At 31.7% G+C, this 18472-nt stretch overlaps 2 protein-coding genes across 4 annotated transcripts; both read right to left on the bottom strand.

Moving 5' to 3' along the window:
* Positions 1-116: 116 nt before the first annotated feature.
* LOC148578969 (receptor-like protein 51) lies at positions 117-3282 on the bottom strand. 3 transcript variants are annotated; one of them, XM_088503376.1, is made up of 2 exons: positions 1848-3282; positions 117-959 (listed from the first exon to the last, which is right to left on the bottom strand). In XM_088503376.1, the coding sequence occupies exons 1-2, from the start codon at positions 3064-3066 to the stop codon at positions 952-954; spliced, it is 1227 nt and encodes a 408-aa protein (XP_088359502.1). In that variant the 5' UTR covers positions 3067-3282; the 3' UTR covers positions 117-951. The 3 variants fall into 3 exon arrangements, with proteins under 3 accessions (XP_088359502.1, XP_088359500.1, XP_088359501.1); XM_088503374.1 differs by having other exon boundaries at positions 117-924; XM_088503375.1 differs by having other exon boundaries at positions 117-3282.
* A 3155-nt stretch (positions 3283-6437) lies between these two features.
* On the bottom strand, positions 6438-7226 carry LOC107619940 (early nodulin-like protein 6). The gene is made up of 2 exons (XM_021113537.2): positions 7028-7226; positions 6438-6820 (listed from the first exon to the last, which is right to left on the bottom strand). Exons 1-2 carry the CDS (start codon positions 7224-7226, stop codon positions 6438-6440), a joined length of 582 nt encoding a protein of 193 aa, XP_020969196.1.
* Positions 7227-18472: the final 11246 nt, after the last annotated feature.

Genomic DNA, 18472 nt, shown 5'->3' with positions numbered 1-18472 from the left:
AAATAGCTGGTCCACAATTCTCTATGGCTAAAAATCGCAACACCTTTCTTCATATAGGCTTTGCAACTTGCAAGAGGGTATTATCTGTTCATAACAAGCGAATGCACCATTGAGAGTTTGAGACCAAATAAGAACATTCTACATGGCTAAACTATTTCAAAAGTAAAATAAAAATGGACCCAACAATCATAATCATGGAATAGATAGATCTGGTCCAACCCCAATTGTTATGGTACTTGGTTTGGAGCTAAGTAGTGGCATGTGGGGTGCAGGCTAGGGATTCTTATTTCATAGGAAAGTGCAAAGTTCGAACAAAGCTGCGTGCAGATCACGTGCAGTGACCAATCCACTCCACCGACTATTCCTCCTTCCTTGCAAATCAGGCACCTTAATTTGACAAAGCCGCATTTATAACTACAGCAGTCACTAGGAATATCTTGGCCGTGTCTTTTCCATCACTATTTCATCAAATTATTCTTTATGCTCTCTCCCATGCATAAAGATCACACTATACACATTGTATTCTTTTGCTATCTATCTTGATCACTATGTTAAGCAACTTGCAGTGTTGGATAGTTATTACATTATACTATTTGAAACCTTAAGATATTAAGCTTGACTAATAATAATAATAATTTATCAGAATTCCAATCTAATTTGGAACAAGAATCGGTGTTCAAGTTCATTTAAATGAAAGTAGGAGAGACAGCTCATATCCAACCGTCCAAGACAGTATAGCACAGAACATGAAATTGGACCAAAGCCAGATATTATGGTTCTCCACTCAACAAATCATGTACACCAACCATCATCAACATGGGGCTGCTGTCCCTTTCTGCAAGTCTAGATAAAGAAGTTGTTTTTCCTCAAGTTGTGTGTGCCCACAAATAATAGCATCACTGTTTTGCCCAATTGCTGCAGAACCTGAAATCAATGTCACAACTGCCAGAGCTATCTTGCTTCAAAAATGAACAACAACGATATGTCAAACAAAAGCCATAGAAGAGAGTTTAAAGACAACTGAAACTATATTCTATCATAGCCTCAAATTCAAATACAAGGTATATAAAAAGGTTAAATTACACTAGACTAATCTTAAAAGTACACAAACATATGAGGGATTCCGGGAAACTCTGCTTGAGCTAATTGGGATGCAAATAAACACAATATGTAGCAAATAAAAAGGTACAAATCTACTGCAATAATAATACAAAGACCAAACAAATTAAACCATCAATTACGAAATTAAGCAGAAGCTGCTGGGATAGATAACAAGTGTGAAAAATAAATGCTTGATATTGTACAAGTAAAAGAGAAAGCTTTAAGAATTAAGATGCCACATGCACCACCTACAATCTTTTACAGCATAAACAGCTAAATATACAGTGTCCAACCAAGCCTAGCATTCCACGTAAAATCATTCAGCTGCACATGCATTTATTGAAAAAAGCAACAAATATAGAACTTCAATTTGATCATAATCCATTTCCTAATTGTTCCGTTTTTTTCTCCTCTTGGGCAACTTCTACAGTACAGCCATATCCCCACAAAATCATTTTTTTTTTCAAACTTTTCCCTTTTCATTTCCATAATTTTTGTTTTGGTCAATATACCTTTTTCCATTTCTGTTCCTGCTTCTTGAATCTACTCTGTAGTATGTAGTGTAACACTATAATAAATAAATTAAACAAGCCCTCACCCCAAATTATGAATTTTCCTAATCTATAATCTTAAGAAAAAAAAGGAAAAATGAAAAGAAAAGAAAACCCTTTAGCGGCAGCAGCATTTTGCGCACATTATCATGAAAACAATGAGAAAGACAATGGAAGAAAGTGCAATTGCCACACCAAGAACAAATTTGTTAGGGCCACTATGGTGCCCTTTCTTTTGATTGCTGCTACCATCACTGTCATTATAATCACTGCTATCATCAGCATAAGAAGAATCCTTTGATGGTGGAGACGCCGGCATCCCATACTTATCACAAGGTGAAATTCCAAGCTTCAAGTTTGAGGACAGAACCGAATGGTTATAGCAAAGGTTGCTATTCCCACCAACGTTGAACACATCCAAATTCTTAATGAAATTTTGATTGAAAGGCAGAACACCACGAAGGTTGTTGTTAGCAAGATTCAAGTGCCTTAAACTCTTCATCTGAGAAATGAACTTTGGAATAGTACCATTGAATTGGTTTGAGCTCAGATCCAAATGAATCAAACCCGAAACAGAAGATATTGAACCTGGAATTTGGCCAGAGAAAGAGTTTGAAGCCAGAGACAAGGTTGTCAGAGAAGTCAAGTCCCCAATGGTAGCAGGTACCTCACCACTGAGATTATTATTGGAAAGATTCAAACTTTCCAGTCCAGAAAGCATGGTAATCGAAGAGGGAATAGTCCCTTTGAGCTTGTTGCCAGAAAAATCTATATGGGTAAGGTCGGAATGAAGATGCCCAGGAAGAAAACCAGTGAGATTAGCGTTTGAAATGGTCAAAGTTTTGAGCTTGTCCATGTGGGCAAGGATAACGTAAGGTCCAGAAGCTTTGACTTGGACATTGGTTACGGCGAGATCAGTGAGATTCTGAAGCTGAGAGAGCCAAACGCCGGAGACCTTGCGGAGGCTGTTGATGCATGTGAAGGTGCGGAGGGAGGAGGTGAGTTCGGGTGGGAAGCGAATGGGGGTTACGGGGCAGTTGAGGAGGTTGAGAGTTTGGAGTGTTGAGAGTGATTGGAGTGCGGTGAAGGAGAGTGCAACGTAGGAGGAGCAGTTTGAGAGTGTGAGAGAGATGAGGTGGCGGAAGGGTTTTGAGTTGTCGCAGGTTGTGGCGTTGTGGAATGCGGATTTGGAACATGGGTCCTTTGAGGTTGGGATGTTGAGGGATTGGAGTGCTCTCAGCTGTTTTGGGTCGAGAGTTGATGAACTTGAAGGCGATGATGGGGAAGAGGTTGGTGAAGGTGTTGGGGGTTGAGGTTTTGATTGACAAGTAGCAATGGTGGGGAAGAGGAAGATGAAAATGAAGAGAAATGCAAGTGTTGGTGGCGGTGCTGATTCTGATGGTGATCTCATCATGGTGTTCTCAGTTGTCAGAGGCACACATGTGCTTCTTTGAGTTCTGTTGTGTAGTGATGAGTACAACGTTGGTTGTTGTTGGAACTGATGGCAATAAGTCAGATTCAGATTATATTAGATTAGCTTAGCTTAGATTCAAGACTCAAGAGAGAGAGAGATGAGATTGGAGTTGGGGATGCGTATGTATTGGTTCTTTGATTTCATTTTGGATTTATATATTTTTCACACAAACAAGAAACAACAAACTGCACATCCCATTGATTATTTTAAGGTGGAAATTCAGGTGCACTCGACTTCACTTGAAGCTGATACTTTAGAGTTATTAAATAATTTAATTAATTTGACTAAATTTTTATCTAACGACTCAAATATTAACTTCACGTGAAGTTGACTTCACCTAAATTTTTTCTTTATTTTAATTGGTTGATTTTCTGGTAATAAAATTGGGATGGTGTAGTAACGTAACAAATTACATGCACGCATGCCAAATATTCACCTTCACGGGACTACTTTATAAATATAAATAATTAGAGAAGACTTAAGAGGCATCCAACAATAATGCTAATGTATTTAGATTCTCCAACTCACAAAACTCAGTTAATTTGAGTTGCCAGAACCGTGTTTGGCAACATAATCCCCTTTTATTCTTCCCACTTTTACAACGTGACTTATTAGCTTCAATTTCGTGTGCCCATGAAGAAACGAATTTCATGTTCTTTAGGTCAACGATATATACAAATGAACAAGTAAAGGTGATGTAAAAGTTTGTTTAGCATTATTAGCTTTTTGTGTTTGTTTGTTTGATCAGATAAAATGATTTATTTTTTTTAGAGAAAAATATCAACCAATACGAAGGTAGAGTTTTATGAACAGAATTATTCTATTCTGTGAAAACTCAAAAGGATTACACATTATTGGTCCCGAAGGAGCTATTAGTTCCGGTGTTTTATTCATCAAGATTATACCATCTCTGAAAAATTACTTCTTAATTATTCATTCTGATCAAACCAGCATTCTTCAGTTAACAATGTAAAATTTGTCAGCATCTCAACCCATATCATCACTGATTGTACATCGTTATTAACAATGAATTTGGATCCTCTAAATTTTAAATTTGTACTTTAGAGAGTAAAGTGTAATCTTCTATCTTTGAATGGTTTCTCTTTCATATTTATTTTTAGTCCCACCTATAAAATAAATGGTGAGAAATCACACTTTACTCTCTAAAGTAAAATTCAAACTTCAGAGAATCCAAATCCATTAACAATGCATCTAAGACTAAATGAGTTAATATTTTCTTGAATTTGTAAGCGAAACTCAATTTAATTTTCGAAATTTTAATTTTTATTTAAATTATAAATTTTATAAATATAATTTCTATTAATCTTTTTAATAATTTTCAGCATATAAATATTAATATAGCGCTGATATAAAAAATTAATACTATATTAGAACCTATAAAATAATGTAATTTTTATTTTGGTATTCAAATAGTCTAAAAATGACTCATTTACATCTAATTATCTATATCAACATTTTATTAACATTTGTATATCTAAAATTGTTTTAACTTTTTAGGAACTAATATAAGTCATGTTTACAAAATTTAAAGATTAAATAAAAGTAATTAAAATTTTAGAAAATAAATTGGAATTCAAATGTAAGTTCAAAAACTAAATTTAGTATTATTTTAAAATTAAATTAAAATATTGTTTTTTAGTATTAATATTAGGTTCATTATATATAAAATAAAAATTAATAAATGTTAGGTAATCAGCTGCTGCATTAGACGTGGCACAACCAATTGAAAACATTTAAGAAATGTATTAAACGCTGGGGATCCATTTCTTCCAATAATTTAACTTCCTCTTTTAGTATTCCAGCTCCTATATGCCTTTTTCATATCTTTGGTCAAGGGTCGATATTACAAAAACAAGTTCACCAAATCATATTTATATATGAATTCATATATTATCTTTTAATTCATTTTTAATGTGTATTTTATATTCTAATATATATATATATATATATATATATATATATATATATATATATAATATGATTGTATTATAATTAAGTTTATTTTTATTTAGATGTTTAAATTTAAATTTATTACTTTGTTATTCAATAATGTAATAACCGATGTAACTAATTTTTATTACAACTCAAAAATGAATTATACAAGAATTTATTATATATCTCCAACCGCTCAAATCCTTGGTGATGGATATCTCTTTAGACTATTTCATCCCGAGATTGATAAGTTCTTGATTTTGTTATTATGTCACAACAAAGATTTAAGTATTTAACTCATTATATATGGCAAAAGAAAAAAAAAAGGTGGGGAGGGGAGGGGGGATACAGGTAGCAATTAGTTATTGTTATGTCTAAGCATTTTTAATAATCCTTATAAATATAGTGCTAATGTATGAGATCTTAGTAATTAGTGTTTAGTTTTGCCATCTCTTTCCCACATTTGTGTATGGACCATGGAGTGCCAGATGCAAAAACTTTGTCATAAATCTAAAAGGGACTACTAGAGCATCCACTTTTATGGTGCTTTTAATTAGTTTCAGAAAAGGACTACAATTTGGAATTGGTTTGTTATGCTTTGCCGTATTTGTTGGATTTTTTTTTTAAATTTTCTTTTTTGCCATTTTACAAACAGACACATATTAGTGTATCAATGTCTGTACCCAAAGCCTAAAGTAGGCCCATTATTCCTTAAAGAAGGGGCATGGGCTCTAATTGCTCTCACCGTTTACACAAGACCAAAAAAATAAATGAATATGAGAATTTAATTTTTAACTCTCATTTTTTTAAAAATAAATTTTAAAATTAGGATTTAAATTTAAATTTTTAAATTCAAAATTTTAAATAAAAAATAATTTCAAAAAACATTGACTCAACAAAAAGTCGATCATACAACTCAAACAATATTATTTTTGATAGTTTAAATAAAACGAGAAATACTATTTGTACACTAAAATTAGTAACTAAAATTGGCCATCAATATATTTGTGTATAAATACATTTAATTTATTTTCAATATGTATTTGTATTTCAACGTTAATGTTAAATACACGCGCAACTTCAATGTTTTGCTTCTAGATAGTTGCTTAGATTGTAACTTGACGGAAATAATTAATATTAAGCCACCACATTAATAAAAGAAAAACCCTAATAATAAATATATCATGAACAGCAAATTTCTCAAGAAACCAGAAAAAAACAAACTGTCACGATATAAATAATCTAGATGATTCAAATAACCAAACTAAGCAGCCTAAGACCCCAACAACAAATTAAAACTAAACACTTAGAAACTAATTGTAATTACCATAAGGATAGATAAGACAATAATAAAAAAATCAAGCAAAAAGCATAGGAAGAAGTACGATAAGAAAGAGCGGCAAGTTAGTTATGCTGAGAAGAGGAATTGGTCTTCCAGCATTAGAATGATGAGAAGGAGAAGGTGCAGGTGTAGATGCAGGTGTAAATGCTGGTGCTACTGCTGGTGAGTGTGAATGTGGTGGCTCTGGCTTTGGATTATGTACGGCCAAAACCTTAACAATCATTTTCTGTCCTCTGTCACAGTGGCCGCTAACCCCGCTAATGAAGTAGTACACTCCAGGATGCTCAAATTTGAAGACAGTGTCACCATTGTTGGAGAAGAATAGTGGCTTAGTGGATCTGCAGCTTTCATACTCCTCTTCACTCACCACCAACACTGAATCTTTAGAGTACTTGAAACCTGTATACAAACAATCATATTCCAAAATTAAACTACATAAAATATAAGTTGAAATACAAATGCACGTTAAAAATAAATTAAATTACGTATGTATTTGTATATATTATTTGCTAATTTTAGTGGTTATTTTTTGTGTACAAATAACATTTTTGTGAATTATAATTAAAAAAAAAACATATAAGTGGTTGGAATAATGAGGATACTTACGAAGAGTGTCATCAACTTTAAATCTGTTCTGGGATGCCCATTGATTATACATTTGATCGTTGTCTCTTGACTTAGGAACAATCCAGCCATCGTGACCCCCAACTTCAAACTCAGTACAATTCACTCTTGATGGCACACACAATATAATAATCAAGGAAACCGAAAGTAATAATGAACAACTTCTAAATAGATTGGCCATATTTGCTGGTTTTGGATATTTCTATAGGGAGTTCTAGTGCGTGGTATGAGTTTTTTAAAAGATAATTGATAGTTTAGGTTTGACCTTATATAAAGAAAGTAAAAACACGTTTGTTAGCGAGAATTTGGGAGAGTAATTAGGAGCACTTAATTTAAATTTGATTGGCCTAACTGGTTTTCAAAAATTAGAAATACAATTCTCTCACTTTCCATTAATTTACAATTATTATTAGTGCATTGCCGTCAAATATTTTTAAAGTTATATATAATAATAATAATAATAATAATAATAATAATAATAATAATAATAATAATAATAATAATAATTACTATAAAAATATAAATAATAACACAAAATAACTATAGCTTGATAATTAAAAAGCGTGCATAAAATTAATAGCTTAAAATCTATACACAGCCTTAAGTTCATGTATGGTTTGCATGGATGTATTGAAAATCAAAAATACTATTTACATGCTAAAATTAGTTATTAAAATTAAGTACGATATATTTGTATATAAATAATTATATAATTTAATTTATTTTTAATATATATTTTATATCAATAATTTTAGTAGTTAATTTTAATATATAACTAATACAGTTGATTAAAAATGTTTAAAATAAATGGACCATACAATTAACATAAAACACTGAAGATTGCAAGTTGGCTCAGGATTCGGTGGTCCCAGAATGTTTGGACCACTTAGTGGTCCCATAACAAAACATGTTTTTTAAATTTTTTTAACAACTGCTACATAGTCCTTTAACTAATTTTAATTATAAATTGATCCCATATATTTTATATAATTATAAAAACGATTTTTTATTTTATAAATAATTAATTTATCATAAATCTATCATGTTCATTAACAATCAAGAACAAAAACAATTTTTTAGCCATTACAATCGATTAAAATATTAAATTTGATTGGTCTCGTTCGCGAGGAATCATAAAATTGTGTTTTCTGCGAAAACCAATCGATTGGAATAATGAATCAATCAGATTGAAAATTGCCAAAAGCATGGTTTTCGCATAACTCAATCGGTTGGTCATACGATCCAATCGATTGAACGATGAATAAAAATTGGATTTTTGTAATTCAATCGATTGTTTAGAATTTTCAATCGATTGAATGCTTCAAAACAACCTGGGTCTCACCAAATTCAATCGATTGCTTTTGTGACTCAATCGATTGAATTTACCCAAACAATATGAATTTGCCAATTTCAATCGATTGTAGTGTGTGTGAATTCAAATTCAATCGATTGAAATGATAATTCAATCGATTGGAACGCGATGTATTACGCCTATGTCAGTCTTGTTTTCGTTTTTAAAAATTATCTTCTTATTCATCTATCTCATCTTTAAAATTCTATCTTCCTTTTTTAAGGTTTTATTTGGATTTAGATACTCTAATCTTATCTTTTCCTTAATATTAACATTATAAATTGGTGAATAATTCATCACCAATTATTCAATCCCACCATTAAAATCGTGTATCATTCTCTTTATAAAAAATTTCATTGTTTTTCTTTCGAACATCCATCCATCTACTGAATATCCATTTTTTTCATTTTTTATCCGTTTATTTAATATTCACTTTTTGTTCATCGTTAATTGACAATCACCGTTGCAGCAATCAGCAAAGGTCCAATCAATTTTTTTCATTGTAGTGTTCAGAAAACAATCCATCGTTTTGATTACAAAATCGAAGTTAGTGGATAGAATCTCTAATTTATAGTGAATAAGTTGCACCTTACCATTTTTTTAACAAAAAAAATTATAGTGAATAAGTTGCAGCTTACCATTTTTTTAACAAAAAAAATTTACAAAAAAATTTATTCACTTACCAATTTTTTGTACTAATTTATAGTGAATAAATTGCAGCTTGAGAATCACGATATTCGCATGATAACCGCTGTGCATTTACTCCGGAATCGGATCAACCATAAGAAGGCACAAATTATAGCGTCGGCCGATGATTTTTGGAAATTGCACACTAACCATGAGATGTAAAGATTATAGTAGTAATCTAGATAAAACTTAATACTTTGATTATTATCAATTTATTTGTTATGTTTGGTGGATATACTTCTTTAGTTATTTTTCAATGACTTCTTAAATAGATATTTATCGTTTTGTGATTTCTACAATTTTTTTCTATTTCTATGCAATTTATAGATACTTTAGTTTAAAAAACTCATATTATTTTGATGTAGTAATGTTATTTTCATTTATTATTTCAACAACAATGGCATACAAATATTATGTCTTGTGAATTATATTTTATATTATTTAATTAATTTATAAATAAAAAAATTCCATGTCTTTTTATTTGTTTGCATTCTATTTTGGATTTTTGCATCTTATCAAGATTTGACCTCTCTATTTTAATTAATTTTATATATATTGCTAATAGATAAAAAAAATCTAGATAAGAGTAACATAAGAACAATCAATCATGATTATTATATATTGCATTTGGAAAGAGAGACTTTTTTAAAACAAGATAATGAAAAATCAAGAAGCAATATATTAGAACAGCAAACCAGAAATTCAAATTACATAAAGAACAACTTCTTCTTCTTCCATTTCCCCTTCTTTTTCTTTCCTTCCCCTTTCGGACGAACAGAGACACTCTTTCTCTTTTTTTTTATTTTATAATTTTTTATTATGGGTAATTTGATCCAAAATTTTAACATCTAAGTAAAAAAGACGATTTCGTATACAAAAAAAGATTAGAAACGAAAAAAATTTTAGCCTATACCTTAAGAACCAAAATCGTTCTTAACCCTTAATATTTCATAGGGACTTACTAAAATACCTTTTAATTTTAATACTATATGATATGAGATATAGAAATTCTTGGTTCGGCTAGAAAAACCAAGGTGAGACCACATAATGAAAAAATTCCGAGAGAAATGAAAAATTCATTACACATATTTTAATTCTCGCCAGTACTATTCTTGAAGGTCTTGCTCTTCCTTGCACTAAAACCCTTTGACTTTGAGTACTTCATATAAAAATCAAATGCAAGCTGCAAAGTAGAAAAGTGGTATTTGCCAATTTTCTCCGCAAAATTCTCACTAAATTTCAAAGTTGTAATGTCTTGCACAGAGTCAACCGCATAAGCGGCTTCAAGGATATCTTTTGACATATCAGATTCAGAAAAAAACGCTCCCTCAGTAAATTCATCTATGAAATCTTGTTCGAATTCATTCTGTTCATCCATCATATCTTGGTCACTTACTAGCTCTTCTTGTTGGTTAAAGTTATTGTCCTCCTGGTATTGCTCATTCATCTCAGTGTCCGTAAATATACCTGACATCTTAAAATGTCCAATAAAAAAAAATATCAGTACACTCCATCTTATAACATTACATAAAATAGATAGATTCGTATATTGCTAGCAGGGATGGATCCAGAGATTTTAATATTGAGGTGCCAATTTTTATATAATTTTTTTTAATCTATAAAAATAATTAACATATAGTTATTGGAGTTAGTTTTTTAATAGATTTATTAAGATACATATAATTATAATTTTTCCAACAATTTTATTTTTAATATGATAATTACATAAATAAAATATAACTTTAACAATTGTACATTACAAATTTATAAAATACCATATAATTTATAACGGAATTTGCTAAAAATGATCCCATATCTTATTAATTAAAATTCATTCTTTCAAAAGTTTTAAAAAAATTTGAAAATAAATTATAAATTATTAATTAATTGAAAGACACGGTACTATTGTAGAATACAAGATATACGATATCTTTATAAAATTTTTCTTTTACCAATGTGAATTTAGAAGAAGAATTAATATTTTTTACAAGAAAATAATATCTACAGTACATAATGTGATTACCAAAACATAACTACTTAAGTTATTATTAATATAAAAATATGAATGTTAAATATATTAATATAAAAAAACAAATGATTTTTAAAAAAAATAAATATAGAAATTATTATATAAAAATTAATTTGAAAGGTACAAAGACTTGAGGGTATGATATTAAATTAATTAGGTAAAAATATTAGTGAATTAACAATTAAGACATAAATCTATTACATAGTGAAAAATAATACATATAAAACTATTAAATTACCTAATATTTTTTTTTATTTTTTAAACATAAATCTTATATATAAGTATAATTTTTTAAAATTAAGATTTTTCTATGGGAGTTAAAATTACCACATAAAATTAAGATTTTTCTATGGAAAAGTCTTCATGAAAAGCTTCCGGTGTTGCAACAAGTTCACAGCCGGTTCGCATCCACTCTTGCCACTTGTCCAAGATGCCTGTTGAAGGCTGAATCAATTTCTCATGCTTTGTTCCAATGCCCCCTGTCTTCAATAATATGGAGCCTAAGCTTAATAACCCCTGACCTATGGATGAGAGAAGAATAAACTTTTTTCAATTGGTGGCAACGAGTCTTATCCTGGGAGCGGCTCAATTCGACGGTAGACAAAAGACCCTCCTCATAGCGGCACTGTGTTGGAGCACTTGGAAAGCGAGGAATCGATGTGTTTTTGAGAAGGTAATAAGCCCATCACCAGAGATAGTGAAAGAAGCTAGCAATTTAGTGCGTGAACTCGTGAACCATACCTGATAGATGCTACTTTTCTTTACTCTTACTTTACTCTTCTTTAAGCTCTTAGTCTTTCAGTCACAGCTAATGATAAATGGGAATACCCAATTCTTTTGTACTTCCTTATGGAAACACTTTTATTTTATATTAATAAAATAATATTTATCTTTGGAAAAAAAAAGTATAATTTCTTAAAATTTTGGGAGGTCCAGGCCACTACTCGCCCCCTCTAGGTCCGTCCCTGATTGCTAGCTAATTAGTAATAAAAAATAATAATATCTATTTACTTTTTAGTAATTCTCAATGTCTTGTTAGTTAATAAAAGATAAAAAAAATATTTTTTCATTACACAATCAATTTTACGAATAAAGTATCGAAACGAATAATTGGAAAATTAGAGATTCTATCCACTTACCTCGATTTTGTAATCAAAACGATAGATTATTTTCTGAACACTACAATGAAAAAATTGATTGGACCTTTGCTGATTGCTGCAACGGTGATTGTCAATTAACGATGAACAAAAAGTGGATATTAAATAGACGGATAAAAAATAAAAAAAATTGGATATTCAGTAGATGAATGGATGTTCGAAAGAAAAACAATGAAATTTTTTATAAAAAGAATGATACACGATTTTAATGGTGGGATTGAATAATTGGTGATGGATTATTCACCAATTTATAATGTTAATATTAAGGAAAAGATAAGATTAGAGCATCTAAATCAAAATAAAACTTTAAAAAAGGAAGATAGAATTTTAAAGATGAGATAGATGAATAAGAAGATAATTTTTAAAAACGAAAACAAGACTGAAATAGGCGTAATACATCGCGTTCCAATCGATTGAATTATCATTTCAATCGATTAAATTTGAATTCACACACACTACAATCGATTGAAATTGGCAAATTCATATTGTTTGGGTAAATTCAATCGATTGAGTCACAAAAGCAATCGATTGAATTTGGTGAGACCCAGGTTGTTTTGAAGCATTCAATCGATTGGAAATTCTAAACAATCGATTGAATTACAAAAATCCAATTTTTATTCATCGTTCAATCGATTGGATTGTATGACCAATCGATTGAGTTATGCGAAAACCATGCTTTTGGCAATTTTCAATCGATTGATTCATTATTCCAATCGATTGGTTTTCGCAGAAAACACAATTTTATGATTCCTTGCGAACGAGACGAATCAAATTTAATATTTTAATCGATTGTAATGGCCAAAAAATTGTTTTTGTTCTTGATTGTTAATGAACATGATAGATTTATGATAAATTAATTATTTATAAAATAAAAAATCGTTTTTATAATTATATAAAATATATGGGGTCAATTTATAATTAAAATTAGTTAAAGGACTATGTAGCAGTTGTTAAAAAAACTTAAAAAACATGTTTTGTTATGGGACCACTAAGTGGTCCAAACGTTCTGAGACCACCGAATCCTGAGCCTTGCAAGTTTATTATTAATTCTACCTTGAACATGTTTCATATATGAGATGAAACTTGGATGGCATTACTAATAATTAAGCAGGCGTGTTAATTTTCTTTTTTTATTTCTTCCCATTTCTTCTGTTTATTTTTTTAATTTTATCATTCTTAAAATAATAAAATAATTAAATAAGCTAAGCTAACAAAAAGAAACCAAACACATCATAAGTTAATAGGGAATACCACATCATAAACTACGCTAAGCTAAGTTAATTAAAAACCAAACACATCATACCTTTCTATGCTAAGCTAACAGGAAACACCACGTAATTAATATGAGGAACTCAATGTATATGACCAGCTCCATGACCTAATTATCCCAATACAATACTCATCCACCGTCCTAAAATATGGCCTAATAAGGAGGCACTCACTAAGCTCATAAGGCTTTAGTATCCCTATTAAATTTCCCTATGAGTTTATACTTTATAGCTCACAAGTAATTACAATGCAATACTCTTGACTTGAGTCTTCACGTGATGTATTACAAAATGAATTAATTTAAGTGTTTTTTACAATAGCTGGTTGATAATGAATTAAATCAAAAAGCTTCTGTTAACTTTAACTCAATGTAGGAGTAGTATACATATAATAAGGTCCTTTTATATGATTGCGTGCGATTTAATCATCACCTATCACAAAGTTGACTTTCTAAATTGCATTGAGACAACTTCCTTGTGACAAGATTAATAGATCAATCATATAAAATGCTCTAAATAATTATGACCGGTGATCATTCATTCAGAATTAGATATATATTTTTTTGAATGAAAATGAAAAAAAAATGTAAAAGGCAAATTATTTTTTGCCTATTTTATAAGGGGCATGGATAAGTTTATAACCCTAAATTTATATTAATTAGTCATAGGTTTCTGATTATTAAAAACGCAAAATTAAATATATATTCCTCTGTAGGAAGATTTTTAATTTTTTTTACTTCGCGTATCCTCATAGTTAACATACAAATAAAAAAAATAGCATGTATCTTTTGTAATTTTGTTATATAGTTCGGTTGGCCAAAAATTCACTTTTGGTTTTGTCGAATGACTCATTATTCCATAATTTTAGTTCATTAGGCTTTATGATTATTTTAAAATTTATATAATCTATATGATTAGAAATTAAAAAAAAAAACTAAAAAAAAATATTTGTGAGTACTTTTCTTAAGAATTATTTATATTTTTTTAAATATTATTTAAATTATTTTTTTCTTAATTTAATATTAATAATAATTAATTATAATAAAAATATATAAGGAGTACATAATATTAATATCTTTATTATTGTTATTTTATATATCATATTCTAAAAATAATAATAATAATATATTATTCAAAGTCAGGACAATTCACTCTTGAGGGCTCACACAATATAATAATCAAGGAAACCGAAAATAATAATGAACAATTTCTAAATCAGTTGGCCATATTTGCTGATTTTGGATCTCTCTATACTCTATAAGGAGCTTTAGTGCGTGATGTGAGTTTTTTAAAAGAGAATTGGTTGTTCAGGTTTGGACTTATAAAAAGAAAGTATAAGCACGTTTGTTAGCGAGGATTTGGGAGAGTAATTAGAAGCACTTCATTTGAAAAAATTATTTAAAAAATGGAAAAGAAAGGACATTTTTAAGATGTCAGGTATATTTACGGATATTTTTAAAATTTTTAATGGAGGATATAATTAGTTGTTGTTTTTGTATTTTTTTTTGTGACTGAAATAAATTAAACAAAGAAAAATAAAAGAAACAAAACAAGGAACTGCTTAAATAGAGGGACAGTCCCGTTTAAGACTACTCTTAAACTCCTCCCAAGGTGAAAGAAGCTCCACATGCGAAAGTTGTAACTTCATCGCCATCTTTGCTATAGTATCTGCCACCGTGTTTGCATCTCTCATAATCAAACGAAAGTCAACACGCCAATTCCAATGCATGATATCTCTTATTTTGAGCACCAGTGGATCAATAAACCCAAAACCATCTTGAGTAATAAGATTAAATGCTTCCACACAATCCGTCTCACAAATAACATCTCGTTGACCCACATCCCAAGCTAAGAGATATCCTCTCCAAATAGCAAACAATTCTCCTTGAAGAATACTATTACTCTCAATCATTCCCAAACACCCCATTTGCCAGCTCCCATTACAATCTCTAATAACACAAGCAAAACCAACACTATCACCCAAACCAAAATAACTAGCATCACAATTAATCTTAAAAGTACCAATGGATGGGGGATTCCAAAAACCATTTAGAGTAAAGGGAAGGGACATACGTTGTAATTCAAAAATATTTCTAAGCTCCTTTTCTGAAGTTAATGCCAGACAAATGACTTTTTCCGGAGGCCAAGTTTCATGGAGATTAAAGATGTCGTTATTCCTTGCTCGCCATATCCACCAAAGTCCCGAAAAGAACTTGAACGGGTGCTCTCTGCTATGATACAAGAACCAGTTCTTCAAATCCAAAGGATGACAAGGAATATCCAACCTTTGCCAGACAAGCTGAGCTTTTGGACAATCCCGAATACAATGTATAACCGATTCCTGGCTAGAAAGACATCTTGGACACCTATCCGATGACGACATCCCTCTTCTAAAGCGAAAACTTGCAGTAGGAAGAGCCTCCTTAAGACACAACCAAGCCAAAAACTTATGCTTTTCCGGAACAAGCTGACGCCAAAGCCAAAGCCAATTCTCCCTCTCCTCCCAACCAAACAGCTGCTTACACAACCACAAGTAACCATTGCGTGAGTCATAGACTTTGGCAGCAGACCCACTCCAATACCAACCCACTTCTGGACCTGCTTGTTCATCTGGATTGTAAGAGAGAATATTATCTTTCAGATTTTGAGATAAAGGAGAATAAAGAGTATCCAAATGCCACCTACCAACCGACCAAATATCCTGTATCCGGAGATTCGAATAAGAAATGTGGACATAATCCATCTCATTAGATAACCGTCCTTCTCTCCTCCAGCTAGAAAACCAAAAATTCTAGTTCAAATCTCCAATACACCAAGCAAACCCATCCTTCAACACTTTCCAAGCCTTGCAAAGACACCTCCAAATGGGAGAGTCCTTGTTCTTAGGATAACTAAAACAGTCATATAGAGATGATCGGTATTTGGCATCCAATAATTGGACCCATAGCTTGTTTGGCTGCTGGAAAAAAGTCCAAACTAGCTTCCCAAGAAGAGCAATATTTACACAATAAGGATCTCTAATCCCCAAACCTCCATATTTTTTTGGAGTAACCAGTACCTTCCAACTAACAATATTCAATCCTCTTCCATCAACTTGTCCTTTCCAAAGAAAATTCCTCATCATAGACTCCAATTTACTAATGATTCCTTTGGGAAAAATAGAGACCTGCATCTGGTACGTGGGAATAGCAGCGGCAACAGAATTAACCAAGCAGAGTCTACCAGCCCGATTGAGTAAACTCCCTTTCCAGCTTGCTAGCCTACTCCGAATCTTATCCAGGACACCATTGAAAGCTGAACGAGTCACTCTAGAATGGCTAAGGGTAACTCCAAGATACTTGCCCAAATCCTGGACAAATCTGATAGAGGATACCCCAGTGAAAACCTCTCTCCTTGTTGCAGAGACATTCTTGGAGCAAAGCGCTTTAGACTTCTCCACATTAATCTTCATCCCAGATGCTTTGCAAAAAGTCTCTAAAACCAACATCACATTTTGCACTTGTCTCTTTGTAGCTTTACAGAATAGAAGCAAGTCATCCGCAAACATTAAATGGGATATTCTTGGTCCCCCTCTAGAAATAGCAACCGGCTCCCACAAGCCCAAATCAACCTGATGACTAATAAAGCATGCCAGTCGCTCCATACACAACACAAAAAGATAGGGTGACATAGGGTCTCCTTGTCTAAGACCTCGGCTAGGAGTAAAGCCATTCAGACGACTCCCATTCCAAAGAATAGATAAGGAATAAGCAGTGACACAATTCATAATCAAATTAAGTGTAGGAATAGGAAAACCAAAGCTCTTAAGGGTATGAGCTAAAAACCTCCAGTCAACTCTGTCATAAGCTTTCTCCAGATCAATCTTAAAGGCCAGTGTGCCTTTCTTTGATTTAGTCTTCTTCATAAAGTGGAGGACTTCTTGAGCAATAATGATGTTGTCAGGAGTTCCTCGTCCCGGAATAAATCCTCCTTGAAGCGGGCCAACAATCTCCGCAAGATGAGGACGAAGCCTATTAACAAGGACCTTCATGATGATCTTGTAAACTACATTGTAGAGACTAATCGGCCTAAAATCTTTCATAGATACCGGTGATTCAACCTTTGGAATGAGAACCAGTAAAGTCTCCAACATTCTCGGATCAAGAGTAACACCGGAGAATGCCTGCTTAACCATCTTCCAAACATCAAGACCAATGATCTCCCAATATTCTTTGAAGAAGAAAGCTTGAAACCCATCCGGACCTGGAGCTTTAAAAGAGTTCATGTGAAAAACAGCTGTTTTGACTTCCTCCATAGTAACTGGTGCTGTAAGATTATTGCAAGCTTCCTCATTCAGAGAAGGAAGAGGCACATCACCAAGGCAACCCAAATCAACATCATCCAAATGACAGAATAAGCTTTTATAGAAAGACTCTGCTTCTTGACTCAGAACCTCTGGATCAGTTTCCCACACTCCATCCTTGAGAAAAAGGCCATGAATCTTATTATGCTTCCTTCGCGCAAGAGTTTGAATATGAAAGAATCTTGTATTCCTATCCCCGAACCTTACCCACTGCTCTCTGGACTTTTGGAACCATAGGAGCTCTTCTTGCACTAGAGTATTATTATAATCATCAAGCAACTGTTGCTCTTTCTGACGCAAATAAATACTATCCACCACTTCCAAACGCTTTTGTAAATAATTAATCTGCTGCTCTAATTCACATTTCTTAACAAAAATGTTACCAAATACCTTCGAGTTAAACTCTAGTGAATTCTTCTGTACTTCTGAAAGCTTGCCATGAATTCCTCTATTACCAGACCACCATGACTGGTTCACAATATCTTTATACCCAGGATGAGTAGCCCAAGCAGCAACAAATCGGAAAGGTCGATTCCCTTTAGGCTGAGGACGACCTTTACAACGCACCAGAATAGGGCAATGATCAGACTGAA

Source organism: Arachis ipaensis, chromosome B10 (genome assembly GCF_059453495.1).
Source record: "Arachis ipaensis isolate K30076 ecotype BB chromosome B10, ASM5945349v1, whole genome shotgun sequence".
NCBI lineage: Eukaryota > Viridiplantae > Streptophyta > Magnoliopsida > Fabales > Fabaceae > Arachis > Arachis ipaensis.
This window is presented reverse-complemented; position numbering and strand designations above follow the sequence as displayed.